Genomic DNA, 15,322 nt, shown 5'->3' on the forward strand with positions numbered 1-15,322 from the left:
AAAAGGTTGCGGTTGTTTTCCTGAGGAAAAAGGAGACAAATCAAAAGGGGACAAGATACAAGTATATAAAATAGTGAATGGTGTCGAGAAGGTCAATGACAAGCTTTCAGAAGACAAGAACAAAGTGAGTTCAATGAAAGGAAAAGGCAACAAATTTCAAACTGATGAAAAGAAATGCTGTTGTATACAATGGCCGTGTCTACAGGAGCCAAAAACTTCGAAATGGCCACGCAAATGGCCATTTCGAAGTTTACTAGTGAAGCGCTGAAATACATATTCAACACCTCATTAGCATGCGGGCGGCCGCGGCACTTCGAAATTGACGCTGCTCGCAGCCACGTGGCTTGTCCAGACGGGGCTCCTTTTCGAAAGGACCCCGCCTATTTCGAAATCCCCTTATTCCTATGAGCAGATGGGAATAAGGGGACTTCAAAGTAGGCGGGGTCTTTTCGAAAAGGAGCCCTGTCTGGACAAGCCGCGCAGCGGCGAGCCACGTCAATTTCGAAGTGCCGCGGCCACCTGCATGCTAATGAGGCGCTGAATATGTATTTCAGCGCTTCACTAGTAAACTTCGAAATGGCCATTTGCGTGGCAATTTTGAAGTTTTTGGCTAGTGTAGATGTAGCCAATGTGTAATTAAGCTGTGGAACTCATTGCTGTAGGAAGTCACTGAGGCCAAGAATTCAGCAAAATTCAAAGAGGAATTGGAGCTCACCTGTACATCAAGAAAATCCAGAGTTATAGATAATGTGAAGCATTTTGGAAGAGCTATTGAACCTTATACGTTTTAGCCCTCAAGACAACCATTAACTATTGAGGATTATGAGGGGTCTCAAATTCAATTTCCTTTAGGGCCAGTGCCCCTCCTCAAATTCTCCTAATGGGTCAGCGAGCACTCCTCTCTGCAGGGCTCAGGAGGAGGCGTGGGGTCTCTGCCTGTTCCCCCCCATCCATATGCCTCCTGGTCCCATGTACTGGTCCATGCCCTGCCCCACCAGCCATGCCTACAGCCCCTATGTGATTTCAAATCCCCCAGCAGCCTCCGCCACTGCCACTAGTGGCACAGTAGGACTAGAGGAGCTTCTGGCTGCTGGCAAGTCGCTGTGGCCCTGGGGAGGTGTGTGCAAAATGGTGAAGCAGAGCAACCGGCCTAGCCTGGGAGGTGGCAGTGGAGCAGAGCAGAGGCTGCTGTGTTGCTTCCCCACTGGGGTGATAGCAGAGGGGGCCGACCGTTACTGCTGCCCCATGCCAGGCCATGTGGTAGTCCTCAAGGCCACCTCATCTGGGGAGGGAGCTTGCAGAAAGGCATGCGTGCGGGGGGAAGTCAGAGCAGGGGCTGGGCACACTCCCCTGGACTGCAGAAACTCATGTGTCACCAGTGGCACATGGCTGGATTGTGGACCTGCTTGGACTGTAAATAACATAAGAGCTGTGAGTTTGAGACCCCTGGATTAGGAAGTATCTCACACCTTCTTCAGAAGCGTCTGGTACTGGCTACTAGATGGACCATGAATCTGAGACAATGTGATTGTCCCCATGTTCCTAATAGCCAGCAGGCAAAAAGACCTATCAAGCAAATGATTGTAAAATAGGTTCCTGTTACGGAACTTGTGGAGACTTTACATTCTAGAGTGGTGCAAGACAAGTGAAATTTACCCACTGAAAGGACAGAAATGAAGTGCAGCAGTAAAAACAACCAATGGGGTGCGAAATAAAACAGGGTGCCGCTTTATAACCATCAACTGTTTGTTTTTCATGTTAGGCTTGTTTTACATTTCCACACGTGCACAGAAGACTACATTTAAATAAGCTGTTCTAGATCTAATTTTAACAAATAGGGAAAAAATTATTGAGAATTTGAAAGTGGAAGGATGCTTGGGTGAAAGTGATCATGAAATCATAGAGTTCACAATTCTAAGGAAGGGTAGAAGGGAAAACAGTACAATAGAGATAATGGATTTCAGGAAGGCAGATTTTGGTAAACTCAGACAGCTGGTAGGTAAGGTCCCATGGGAAGCTAAACTGAGGGGAAAAACGGCTAAGGAGAGTTGGCAGTTTTTCAAAGGGACATTATTAAGGGCCCAAAAGCAAGCTATCCCGCCCTGTAGGAAAGATAGAAAACATGGCAAAAGACTGCCTTGGCTTCACCAGGAGATCTTGCATGATCTCAAAATAAAAAGGAATCATATAAGACATGGAAACTAGGACAAATTACAAAGGATGAGTATAGGCAAACAACACGAGTGTGCAGGAGCAAGATTAGAAAGGCTGAGGCACAAAATGAGCTCAAACTAGCTACAAGCATAAAGGGAAACAAGAAGGCTTTTTACAAATACTTTGGTAACAAGAGGAAGACTAAGGAGAGGGTAGGGCCATTGGTCAGTGAGGAGGAAGGAACAGTAACGGAATTTGGAAATGGCAGAGATGTTTAATGATTTCTTTGTTTCGGTCTTCACTGAGAAATCTGAAGGAATGACTGACATAGAGAATGCCAGTGAAAAAGGGGTAGGTTTAGAAGATAAAATAAGAAAAGAACAAATTAAAATTTACTTAGAGAAATTAGATGTCTGCAAATCACCAGGGCCTGATGAAATGCATCCTAGAATCCTCAAGGAGCTGATAGTAGAGGTATCTGAGCCTTTAGCAATCATTTTTGGTAAATTGTGGGAGACGGGAGAGATTCCAGAAGACTGGAAAAGGGCAAATATAGTACCCATTTATAAAAAGGGGAACAAGAATAACCCGGGAAACTACAGGCCAGTCAGCTTAACTTCTGTGCCAGGAAAGATAATGGAGCAGGTAATTAAAGAAATCATCTGCAAGCATTTGGAAGGTGGTAAGGTGATAGGGAACAGTCAGCATGGTTTTGTTAGAAACAGATCATGTCAAACCAATCTAATAGCTTTCTTTGATAGAATAACGAGTTTGTGGATAAGGGAGAAGCGGTGGATGTGGTATACCTAGACTTCAGTAAAGCATTTGACACGGTCTCACATAATATACTTATCAATAAACTACGCAAATACAACTTAGATGGGACTACTATAAGGTGGGTGAACAACTGGCTGGATAACCGTCACCAAAGAGTAGTTATTAATGGTTTTCAATCCTGCTGGAAAAGTATAACTAGTGGGGTTCCGCAGGGGTCTGTTTTAGGACCGGTCCTGTTCAATATCTTCATTAACGATTTAGATATTGACATAGAAAGTACACTTATTAAGTTTGCAGATGATACCAAGCTGGGAGGGGTTGCAACTTCTTTGGAGGATAGGGTCATAATTCAAAAGGATCTGGATAAACTGGAGAAATGGGCTGAGGTAAACAGGATGAAGTTTAATAAGGACAAATGCAAAGTGCTCCACTTAGGAAGGAACAATCAGTGTCACACATACAGAATGGGAAAGGACTGCCTAGGAATGAGTACAGCAGAAAGGGATCTAGGGGTTATAGTGGACCACAAGCTAAATATGAGTCAACAGTGTGATGCTGTTGCGAAAAAAGCAAACATGATTCTAGGATGCATTAACAGGTGTGTTGTGAACAAGACATGAGAAGTCATTCTCCCGCTCTGCTCTGCGCTGGTTAGGCCTCAGCTGGGGTATTGTGTCCAGTTCTGGGCACCGCAGTTCAGGAAGGATGTGGAGAAATTGGAGAGGGTCCAGAGGAGAGCAACGAGAATGATCAAAGGTCTAGAGAACATGACCTGTGAAGAAAGGCTGAAAGAATTGGGCTTGTTTAGTTTAGAAAAGAGAAGATTGAGGGGGGACGTGATAGCAGTTTTCAGGTATCTAAAAGGGTGTCATAAGGCAGAGAGAGGGAACTTGTTCTTCCTTGCCTCTGAGGATAGAACAAGAGGCAATGGACTGAAATTGCAGCAGGGGAGGTTCAGGTTGGACATTAGGAGAAAGTTCCTAACTGTCAGGGTGATCAAACACTGGAACGGATTGCCAAGGGAGGTGGTAGAATCTCCATCACTGGAGATATTTAAGAAGAGGTTAGATAGATGGCTTTCAGGGATGGTCTAGAAAGTGCTTGGTCCTGCCATGAGGGCAGGGGGCTGGACTCGTTGGCCTCTTGAGGTCCTTCCAGTCCTACTCTTCTATGATACTATGATCCCTGACAAGGCCTGGATCCCGGCCGGCAGCCCTACGGCAAAGAGCCCTGCTGGGGCCAGAGATGCCCAGTGACAGCCCTGTGGCAGCCAGGAGCCTGTCTGGATTGGTGAGCCTTCCAGCAGCTGGTGGCAGTGATCCTCACCAGGAGAGAAGCCCCCCAGGCAGTCTGGTGGCAGTCAGGAGGGGTGCTCCCCTCCACCAGTTGAGCCTGGAGGCCTGACCTCCCCTGGTCCAGCAAATTCCCTTGTTCAGGACCGCTCAGGTCCCAAAGGTGCTGACCCAGGGAGGTACAACCTGTATAATGCTGTTCTTGCTATGAAAACAAAACAAAACACATGGGCATTAGGAGAAAGAATGGGTATTAATTTAACTGTAATTCAATTAGAAGCTGTTCAGTAAAGCTCCACTAATGCCTATAACTGATGGACATTGATGAAATATACAGCATTTAATGCCAAAATACTTGCCCTTATAGGTGGTGTGTTTCTCCAGAGTACAAGGCCATGATATACTGATTTTATACTTTTGTAGACAGAATGTATTTGACTTTGTTTGTTTGTTTTTTCACAGAAACCTGTTTCCTTCCAATCTGGTGGTTGCAGCTTTTCGAACGGTAAGACACATGCAGCTTTCAGAAATGAGTTGTACTGAGCAGCCAACAGAATGGGAGGGAGAAGGTGAATGGGGAAAAAGGGTTTCCTGTCATTAGTCGGACCAGTTGATGAAGCAAATTAAGTAGCACATGTCTCATTCCTATAAATATGAAAGGTGGGAGAATTGGCCTTGTAATGCATGAGAGAATTGAGATCTCCATTAAATTGGAGGATAAACGTGTCAGATTTGCAAAGGAAGAACCCTTTAGCCTGCCTGGAGATTCAATAATGGGTTTAAAAGTAGCTGTTCTTGTACAAAAGAATTGTACCCACAAGACTTCCTTCCTCCTTGCTGTATAAAAACCCTGGATTCTAAATTTTTTCCTATTCCAATCATCTGAAGTAGTGGGTCTTACCCAAGGAAGCTCGTGACCTAATAAATTTGTTGGACTTTAAGGGGCCACAGGACTGCTTGTTGTTTGTTAACGGGATACAGCCACTTGAAAGCTGGCAGTGGAAGTTTATGCTCTGGTATCTCAACACGGGACGGGAATGGTGGACAGGTTGAACTTCCACAATCCAGCATGGTTTTAGTTAGCCGGACGACCACTTATGATGGGTGCGGCCATGTTTCCTGTGGGCTTGTCAAATTTGTTTCCAGCCACCAGTCCTGGCTGTCAGTGTTCTGTGCTCTTACTGAACTGCAATTTACCCTTAAATGTCTTCTTTTGATCAGTGCCCAGTGAGCAGTGGAAATGTTGGTAATGTGCTGGACCATATGACCTCCCGTGGTCCAGCAAATTCATCCGGCACCGGTCAGGTCCCAAAGGTGCCGGATTAGAGAGATTCGACCTGTACCTAATTGTTCCCTTCTCTCATGCAAGAAGAGCCAAAGAGCCAAATATGGGTTGGTGGGCCTCATTCTCTTTGCTATTGCACTGGTATAAACTGGGGATAACTCCATTCATTCATTATCTGTAGAAATATTTCTGATTCTTATTAATGCCCCCTCCCTCCCTGCACATTTAGATTAGTTTGTAGAGATTCTTTTTTATTTTGATCTATCTCCTGGGCCCTGATCAATATTGTCTGATAAAATCCTACTGGTAACCTTACAGTGATGACATGTAAGGAAGGGAAAACACAGCGGTCATCTGGTGGACGAAAATGTGTTATTTTTTGTATCCACAGTATGCAACAGATTATAAGATAATAATAAGAAACATCTCCATTGGCAATGTTACGTTTGAGAAGGTAAGGCCGTTTCTTTTTATCTGTCTGTCTATCTATCTATGGGATTCATATGGCCTCTGTTACTGTAGTACAGTGGTCAGCAACCCCTGGCACAGGTGCCAAGAGTGGTGCATGAGCCGATTTTTATTGGCATGCAAGGCAATAGCTCAGCTCCGTCCCTCTTCCCCCATCCAGCCCAGAGTTTGCTCAGAGCCAGGCTGCCTGCGGATTGACAAAAGACCAGCTAATGCTACCAACCACCGCCTAAACAGTGAAGCTCTGTGTCCCTATTTATCAATGAAACTCTTGTAAGTAGGACTATTAGTGACTTTAAAAAGTATCACTAGCACTCGGACTACACATAGAGGTCAAAAGGTCAAATTTCAGGACTCCGCCTCGGAAAGGTAGCTGACGCCTGCTGTAGTATCTGAACGTTTCTCAGTCTCCAGCGTCTTTACCTCACAACATCCTTGGGAAGTAGGGAAATGTGATCGTCCCAGTACTATACATGGGGAGCTGGGACAGAGAGTCCAAGTGACTCACTCAGGATCACACAGGAAGGTTATGGAGGAGAAGAGGACAGCAATCACATCCTTCTTGCAATTTTTGTTTTCTTTTTGGTCCTCTGTACTTATATATGTTAGTCCGTATTGGCAGTGAAATTGATCTGAAGAAGTGGGTCTGTCCCACGAAAGCTCATCACCGAATAAATCATTTGTTAGTCTTTTAAGTGCTACATTTCTGCTGCTTTGTTTTGTTCAAGTGTGGAAGTTAGCGCCCTACCTGCTGGAGGACTAATCCTGAGCCTCTTAGTCCTCATTCTTTGTGCATAAGTGAGAGGAGCACTCAGACCTGACACTTTTCCTCCTTGTATTCTTAACACTAGTAGGTTGGTTGAGATTGTTTCTAGTTACAGCTTCATTGCATCCTTGTTTTATTTAGTCCCTGGATTAAGGATTATGTTGGCTCACAGGGAGGAACACGACAAACACAGCAAAACAAGGCATATCAGTAAGTAGCCAGAAAACTACATCTCAGTTCCAGGTGTGGGGTTGGCAGCTGACCTTGTTTTCAGAGGACTGGCCTGCAGAGCCTTGGGTGTCATTTCCAGAAGCGGTCAGTGTCAGCCTAGCTCTGCTCCCACGAGGGGCATTTTGTCTGTCGGGTGAGAGTTCCAAACATGCCTGTTGTTAGTCTTGTAAACGGAGTATATTGGAGCTGGAAGTTAGAGACCAACCCAGGCTTCTGGGATAACATTTGTCACAGCTACTGTCCCAAAGGGAACAGCCTGCTCTGGAGAGCGTGGGGGAGTTTGCATATCTTGCTGAATCTTTAGATCGGTGAATGTTTACACAGATACACATCTCATAGAGCTGGAAGGGACTTTGAGAGGTCATCAAGTCCTGTCCCCTGCCCTCTTGGCTGGACCAAGCACCATCCTTTTTTTTTTTTTTTTTTTTTTAAAAAAACAAAAAAAACAAAAACTTATTTGCCCCAGAATCCTAAATGGCCACTTCAAGGAGTGAGCTCATAACCCTGGGTTTAGCAGGCCAATGTGCAAGCCACCAAGCTATCCATTTAGCATAAAATGGGAATTTAACAGGCCCTGTGTGCACTCCCAGTTCAAGTCTGCGCTCTCACAGCAGCACCTCCAGCCATTAACCCATGTTGCTTTTGTCCCTGCTAAGAATAGAGATGGGAAAGCCAGTGGAAGGGAGGAGATGGGAGCTGGATCCTTTTAGTGCTGCAAACACAGAGCCTAGACCAACGTTATCAGCACCACCCTCTCCCGTGCCTGGTCGCTGAGATGGTAGCCTTTTCCCATCACCCCCTGGCTTGAGGGTGAAGTGGGGAGGCTATTTTTCAACCAACCAGCTCTGTGAGACTGAGTTCCGCTTTTGTGGCTGGATCCATGATTCTGGCATGGTGGCTTGCCTCTTCCACTCATCCTCATCCCCGCCTGCTCCTTGGGCCTGCTGGTGTTTTTGAGTCTCTCACTGGATTCTGGGTGACAAGGAGGGGCTCTCTCCAGAGCAGGCTTCAAGCATGGCAACAGCTTCTCTCAACCCATTTTGTTGTCGGGTTCCTTCTGGATTCTGAAGTCTCCAGAAGTCAGTTTCTTCCCAGTGGATCAAATCCTGAGTGATGCTGACCTCTGAGGGATCAAGGCCTCCGTGCCCATTGACTCTCGTGGAAGATGCAGGTGCACAGTATTTTAAAATTCCTCAGATTTTGTCAAAGAACACAATAAAAATCACATATTTTCAGTTACTTGCTGAAAAGTGAGTTGAAATAAGATACCAAAGTAATTGAAATTGGTGTGATTATATTGATATTGTGCTTCTGTGCTATTTTGACAATTTAAAATGTGGAGAATTGTTGATGGGGGGTTTTTGTATGCACAATTCCTTCAAGAGTGCCAGGGTTCTGGGTGGCACAGTTAGGGTGCAGGCACCTCAGTGGGTATCTGTATGGAGGAGAGAAATTGGTGTGGGGTTCTGGGTAGGGGGAAGAGATCACTGTACATGTCCACCCACCCCCATCCATCCCACCAACACCTAACCTCTCCCCACTGAGTTGCACCCCGCAGCTGCACCACACTGGAGAGCCACCAGGGCTTCATCTGGCCCACTCCCAGCTGCTCCATGCAGGGATGGAGGGGAGGGAGGACTCCGTTCTCCTTTCCCTGCTCACCGTGCCCGGACTCCCCTGTGACTGGAGCAGTTGGGCAGCTGCCCAGAAGAGATTCAGGTGCCACCCAGCTGATTAGCACCATATCCACAGCTGGCAGAATTTGTTTCTATTAGCGATGCACAGCTGCACGTTCCTTAGTGCACTGAACAGAATTTATACCGCCTCCCTTTGATTTACCTCTCTCCTCAGCTGCCCAAACGTGCATCTGAGCTGAGCAGCTGAGGAGGGGTGAGTGAGTATTGGTTCAGCTTCATTTTGTTTCCCTATAGAAGCCGTTTTCTGCAGGGGCGTAGACGTTCCCCAGGAATAATCATCACCTGCAGTGAGGTATTCTGCAACTTGAGATCTGTTAATGATTCTGCTCTTGATGCCTAAGTCCAGATAGAGGCCAGTGTATTCACCTGTAATTGTATTGTCTCTGTGTTACTAACAGGAATTGAAACTACCCAGGAATATCCCTTAAGTCTTGTGCATACACCGCATTTCATCTGAGTAAGAAAGTGCCATTTTTTTCACAGTCACTCTCCTAGCCATGAGGACAGGATGAAATAGGGTCCTTTGATAGGATAACCAGCCTTGTGGATCAAGAGGAAGCAGTGAATGTGGTATACCTGGACCTTAGCAAGGCATTTGATATAGTATTGCAAGAGCTTCTTATCAGTAAACTAAGGAGATGCAGCATAGATGGGGCTCTTATCAGTCATGCTTGAAGGGAGTAACAAGTGGGATTCCACAGGGGTCAGTTTTGGGGTCAGCTCTGTTCAATATCTTCATGAATGATTTAGCTATTGGCATAGAGTGTATGCTCATGAAGTTTGCAGATGATATCAAGCTGGGAGTGGTTGCAAGTGCTTTGGAGGATAGGGTCAGAATTCAAAATGGTCTGGCCCATCTGGAGAAATGATCTGAGATAAATAGGATGAAGTTCAATAAGGACAAAAGCAAAGTAGTCCATTAATGGAGAAACAAACAGTTTCACATATACAAAATGGGAAGTGACTCCCTAGGATGGAGTACTACTGAAAGGGATCTAGGGGTTATAGGGGACCACAGGTTAAATGTGAGTCAACAGTGTGACACTGTTGCAAAAAAAAGCAAATACTATTTCAGATGCATTAGCAGCAGGAGTGTTGTGAGCAAGACACGAGAAGTAATTCTTCAACTCTACTCTGCCCTGATTAGGCATCATTTGGAGTATTGTGTCCAGTTCTGGGCCCCACATTTTAGGAAAGTTTTGGAGAAGCTGGAGAGGGATCAGAGAAAAGCAGCTAAAATGATTAAAGATCTCGAAAAAATGACCTCTCAGAGAGGATAAAAGAATTGGGTTTGTTCAGTTTAGAAAAGAGAAGGCTGACAGGGGACTTATAGCAGCTTTCAAGTACCTAAAAGGGTATTACAAGGAGGAGGGAGAAAAATTATTCTCCTTAGCCTCTGATGATAAAACAAGAAATAATGGTCTTAAAGTGTAGCATGGGAGGTTTGGGTTGGACATTAGGAAAAAATTCCCAATTGACAGGGTGGTTAAGTACTGGAAAAAATTGCCTAGAGTGGTTGTACAGTCTCCATCACTGGAGACATCTAAGAACAGGCTGGATAAATATCTAACAGGGATGAGATAGATGGTGCTTGGTCCTGTTGTGAGGGCCGGCGACTGGACTTGGATGACCTCTTGAGGTCCCTTCCAATTCTAGTATTCTGTGATTCTATGAAAATATTGACAGCACTCAGATTTTAACACAGAGAACAGTACAGTCTGCTGTCGCATCTTTTGAGGTTGCAGCAACCAAGTCCCATAGTTCGTATCCTACTTGAACTGGCCATAGTTTAGGCTTCAAATCAAGTGCCTAATACTTGAGATGTATTTAGAACAGAATGTTTCTGTGAAAGAGAAGAGACACTAAATCTGCTCCTTTTGCAGGTAACAATTCAAAAAGTCAGGAGTTTGAATTGTGCTCCCATTAGCGTGGTTTCGTACCAGTTGAAACTTCATACTGGTATTTTCTTCTGTGTAATTCAAGGGTTCTCCAAATTCATTGCCCTCTGAGTGCTGTGACAAGGTCAGCCCAAAGGGCTGCTACAGAGTAGGCAAAAGGTGGCTCAAAAAGGGCAAAAGTCCTGCTAATTAAAGATGGAACTGCCGGGACAGTTAGGAGCAGCTGGCAGGGAGCTGGTCCAGGCCGATTGGGACTAGCAGATTCCACTTTAGGCCTGCTGGAAGCCTTTAAAAGCCTCCCCAAGTAGAAGTGGGGAGTGGATGGGTGCAGAAGCAGAGACCTTGAGCTCTAGAGCTAGAGACAACAGGGGAGGGAGTCCCAGAAGGACTGGCTGGGCTTCCTACCCTAGAAACTAGCTGTGGGCTCAAACTCCTGGCAAAGGGGGCCGCTGGTCCAAACACTGGCCAAGAAAAGAGAAGACCTTGCCACGCCCCCTTCTGACAATAAAAATTACTGCATGACCCCAGGAAGGGGGACCTGTAACTGGAATCCCACCACCCAGGGCTGAAGACCCTTGAGCTTTGACTCGGGAAGAGTGGCTCAGGCTCTGGCTTAGGACTTGGACCCCACCAAGTTTAACATCAGCCCCAGCAGCCCCATTAAAATGGGGTCATGACTCATGAGGGTCTTGACCTACCGTTTGAGAACGACTGGATAGTTTATGCCTTATTCTGTTCTGGATAGCCCTTTGTTTTTGTCCATAGTTATTAAGATGCCATCAGAAAGTATCAGTTCATCAATACACTTTTCAAACTCGTTCTCACTTTTAAAATTGTTGATTTTTATTGACGTACATCATTGTTTGGAACTTTTGTCAGCAGTTATTTTACATTTTAAGCTTTTATGTGGGGAATACATTTATCTTTCTGGTGTTGAGCAGATTTCTCGCTAAGCATCCAGAAACCTAAACCTACTGGAAGTCACTGACCTAGTCTTTTATTGTGCTTAGATGAGCTAATAAAGCAGTCTGGGATATAAGAAGCATGTGTTGCCACTGGGAAAAAATGGTGTGTCAAAATGATTGAAAGTGCTTAGTCTGATCCTATTTTGTTATGCCAAACAAGTCCACAGTTCTTCTGGGGAAATATGTTCAAAAGGAGTGGCAAAGAGGGCTTGTCAGCACACCATGAGATCGTTTATGTGAAACGCTAAATCGCTTTGTTATCCTCTTACTCACACCAATTAGCCAAACTGTTTCTGAGAACACGCAGCAGGTTTTCATCTATCCTCCCTAAGCCTGATGGGGCTGACAGAGAGAGTCGGATTAGGAACTTTTCACTCTTTTCCACTTTCTTTTCTACCTGCCGTCTGTAGAATGTCTCAGACCACATTAGATGCCATTTTGGCCCTTTGCTTGTTGTTGGAAATGCAGTGCATGTGGTTTTTCTTAAGGCTCAGTGTGTTTCAGGAGACTGTATTGGAAGACCTTAAAGGAGATAGTCTGCTAGATTTGACAAGAGAGCTGCCTAATGGAATCACTGCTTGTGTTTGTCTGGCAAGCCAGATGAGAGTTCTTTTTTAATCTGTATCTGGTATTAGGCATGGTAGTGTTCTGGATTCTGCTGTCTTTTTGGACGGTGGATTTCATATCATAGAACTGGAAGGGACCTTAAGAGGTCATAGAGTCCAGCCCCCCTACACTCACAGCAGGACCTGTCACCATCCCAGGCCCTTGAAAGGCTCCCTCAAGGATTGAGCTCACAACCCTGGGTTTACAAGGCCAATGCTCTGAACACTGAGCTGTCCCATCCTCTGAATTAAGGCATAGGCTATGTGAATCAGAACAAAACTCAGGATGCCCATTCCCCTGCTGCTAGCACATCCTTTCCCTGGGCTGGAAGCAGAACCCATAATGCAACATTCCGTCAGGTCCGTAGGCACTGAGACTAGCGATCGCTCACTCACAGACAACTTCACTGATGATGTTGGTCTTTTAGTAAAGAGCCTCCAACAGGTTTTGTGAGGCGCTCCAGCATATGGAGGAGGACTCAGCTAAGGTCGGTCTTCATATTTCAAGATCCAAGACAAAACTGGAAAATCTAAGACTAGCTCCGCCTCCAACAATGAACGATGAAACCAGCTTTTGCTCTCTGGGTTCTATACTTATCAGCTCCTCCAGCTCTCACGTGGAGGTTCTCCATCAGATTGGCATCGCAGCATCTGCCATGAGACATGCACAACAGATAAGGAATCAACATCTTAGTGGGACAACCAAGTTCAGGATTTATTTGAGCTGTAGCCTTCCCCTGCTGCTGCATGGTTGCAAAACATGGGTACTACACTGTGCAGGGTGGACAAAGATGAAGGCTTTTCACACAAAATGTCACCATTGTATGTTGGGCGTAAAGTGGAATTACTTCATCTGTAATGCAGATGTTTATGGTTGTTTGGGTCTACAGACCACTGGGACCATTGTCTCCAACTGGCATCTTATGCTTTTCAGACATGCTGCAAGGATGCTATGAGACATTCCAGTGAATGCCGTTCTCCAGGTTGCTTGTAACATCTGGGATAAAACTCCACCAGGGAGGAGAAGAGGCGGCCTAGAGTCAGACCCCTTATTACAGGGGTTCATTGAGTCTGTTCCAATGCCAACCATTTGTGGCTGTGCAGAAATGGACCAAAAGGTGAAAGATCCCTATGGCCAACTCTCTGGCTAAGCACTGAAGGCAAATGCATCACTAGCTAATCAAAAGCATATCATGGGTCTAGACTGTAGGAGGCTATTTGCATAAATGAGTTATTACAGGAGGTGTAATAAGCATGAATAGATTTTGGTTCCTCCCACAAAATAAGGCTAGATACTATCAGTAGAGATGGGTCATTAGCTATGGCTGCTACCTCTTTTACAAAAATATAAGAGAAGCATTGAAGCTTAGATACTGAAATATCCTACAGAGCATGTTCCCTCCCAGAGCCACCAAGAAGTTGTTCTTCTAGGCTTTTACTAGTGCTGCAGTTCTGTTCTGGTTACACTTTTGACCTGGACTGGTTCTTCTGCCCTGATGCCTGTATAACTGCTATTGAAGTCAATGGGGAAGCTTGTATGCACAAGAACTGCAGGATCAAACCTTCACTAGTTCCTGTGAACCCTGAAACAGGAGCACATTCCCTTCTGATTCTGTTGCAGAGATGTTGGATTGCTTTGCATAATGTCCCTTTCCCTTCCGTGGAGGTTCTGCCAGGCTGATTTAAGACTTATCATAGGGCAAAACAACAAGCAGGTCATTTGTAGTCCGTTCCACATCCATATGATGCCTAACAAACATGCTCTTTATTTTGATACCGTAGATCCCTGTTGGCACAGAGATCGAAGGGATGAATATTCTGGGACTGGTGGTGTTTGCTCTGGTTTTGGGAGTTGCCTTGAAAAAGCTAGGCCCAGAAGGAGAGGATCTGATTCGTTTCTTTAACTCATTCAATGAGGCAACTATGATCTTGGTGTCTTGGATTATGTGGTAAGTGTGCCTGTAAATCTATTACCATGACAGGAGTGCTGGTTTAGATAAAGAAAGACATTCCTATCTAGCTGGGTTTTTGAAGCCGTCTCCATCAGAGTAAAGAGTGAGTGGCATGGCACCAGCGCAGCAAGTCAGATAATCGATGGCTCTTTTGCCAACTGTATTTCCTCCTGTGTTTCTCCATGATGCCTTTTGAAATGAAAGAATGCAGCCTTTTTCTTTGCACATGAACAGTACCCAGAAAGTTATTTCCACTGCAGGGTATCTGGCTGTTGAAGATGACAGATAGTCCACCAGGAGTCTGCTGTGGGACTCCATTTTGATAACTTTGAAAAGAAGTCTTATTTTTTCTAAGCCCCAGAAGCCTGCGTCAGCACACAGTTATATGTCCTAGGGCAGGTCTACACTAGACCTGAAAGTCAATTTCAGATACACAATTCTACCTATGGCAATTACATAGCTAGAATCAGTGTTTCAGAAATTGACTCATTCGACTGTCTTCATGGAGGAAGGTCAATGGGATCATTTCCCCCACTGACCTCCCTTACTCCTCATGGTAACGAGGATACAGGGATCGACTGCCGACCCCAGAGAGATTGATTTTGTGTGTCTTTACCAGAAGTGTGAAATCGAACTTGGAAGGGTCACCCCTGACCAGTAACAGACAGGTAGCTGTGTTAGTCTGTACCCCAACAAAACAAAGCAGCGGAAATGGATCACTTTGAAGACTAACAAAATGATTTATTCAGTGATGAGCTTTCATGGGACAGACTCACTCCATCACCGAATAAATCATTTTGTTAGTCTTTAAAGTGCTACATTTCTGCAACCCTGACCAGGTCCATCTTCGCTGAAGTATATACAAGCCCTTATTTTTATGCAGCGCTGAATTTATACAAGCAACAACCCGATTTGCATGCACAATGGTAATGATTGCTCATGCAAACTAGGTGCGAAGTCAGGGTAGCATATGTTAGTTTATTCCTTTATCTTATGACAGTTTAAAACTCAAGCCCTGAATACAATCTAAGCTATAGCAATATACTTGGAAGACACAAGTTGTTTAATTATAACACAGCATTACTCAAGTTCCAAGGAATGTCTGCTGCTGGGTTACAGAACACAGAGCTGTGTCAAAACACAAATGAAAATCTCAGTTCCTTCATAGAACAAGAATAGTTAGGAGTTCCCATTAACATGACAACATGGGTGAAAATCTGGACCCTATTGAT

General features: G+C 45.0%; 1 protein-coding gene across 2 annotated transcripts in view; it reads left to right on the forward strand.

Moving 5' to 3' along the window:
• The window catches only part of SLC1A4 (solute carrier family 1 member 4), a 53,418-nt gene that overhangs the window by 22,119 nt on the left and 15,977 nt on the right, over nt 1-15,322 (forward strand). The window contains exons 2-4 of one of the 2 annotated variants that reach the window (XM_074989426.1): nt 4,686-4,728; nt 5,900-5,962; nt 13,921-14,087. In XM_074989426.1, coding sequence (XP_074845527.1) covers nt 4,686-4,728; nt 5,900-5,962; nt 13,921-14,087 — 273 coding nt within the window. Of the gene's footprint in view, nt 1-4,685; nt 4,729-5,899; nt 5,963-8,904; nt 8,963-13,920; nt 14,088-15,322 lie in introns of those variants that run through there. The other variant, XM_074989427.1, reaches the window with a different exon arrangement.

The sequence above is a fragment of the Carettochelys insculpta genome, chromosome 3, assembly GCF_033958435.1.
Source record: "Carettochelys insculpta isolate YL-2023 chromosome 3, ASM3395843v1, whole genome shotgun sequence".
In the NCBI taxonomy this organism is placed as follows: domain Eukaryota; kingdom Metazoa; phylum Chordata; order Testudines; family Carettochelyidae; genus Carettochelys; species Carettochelys insculpta.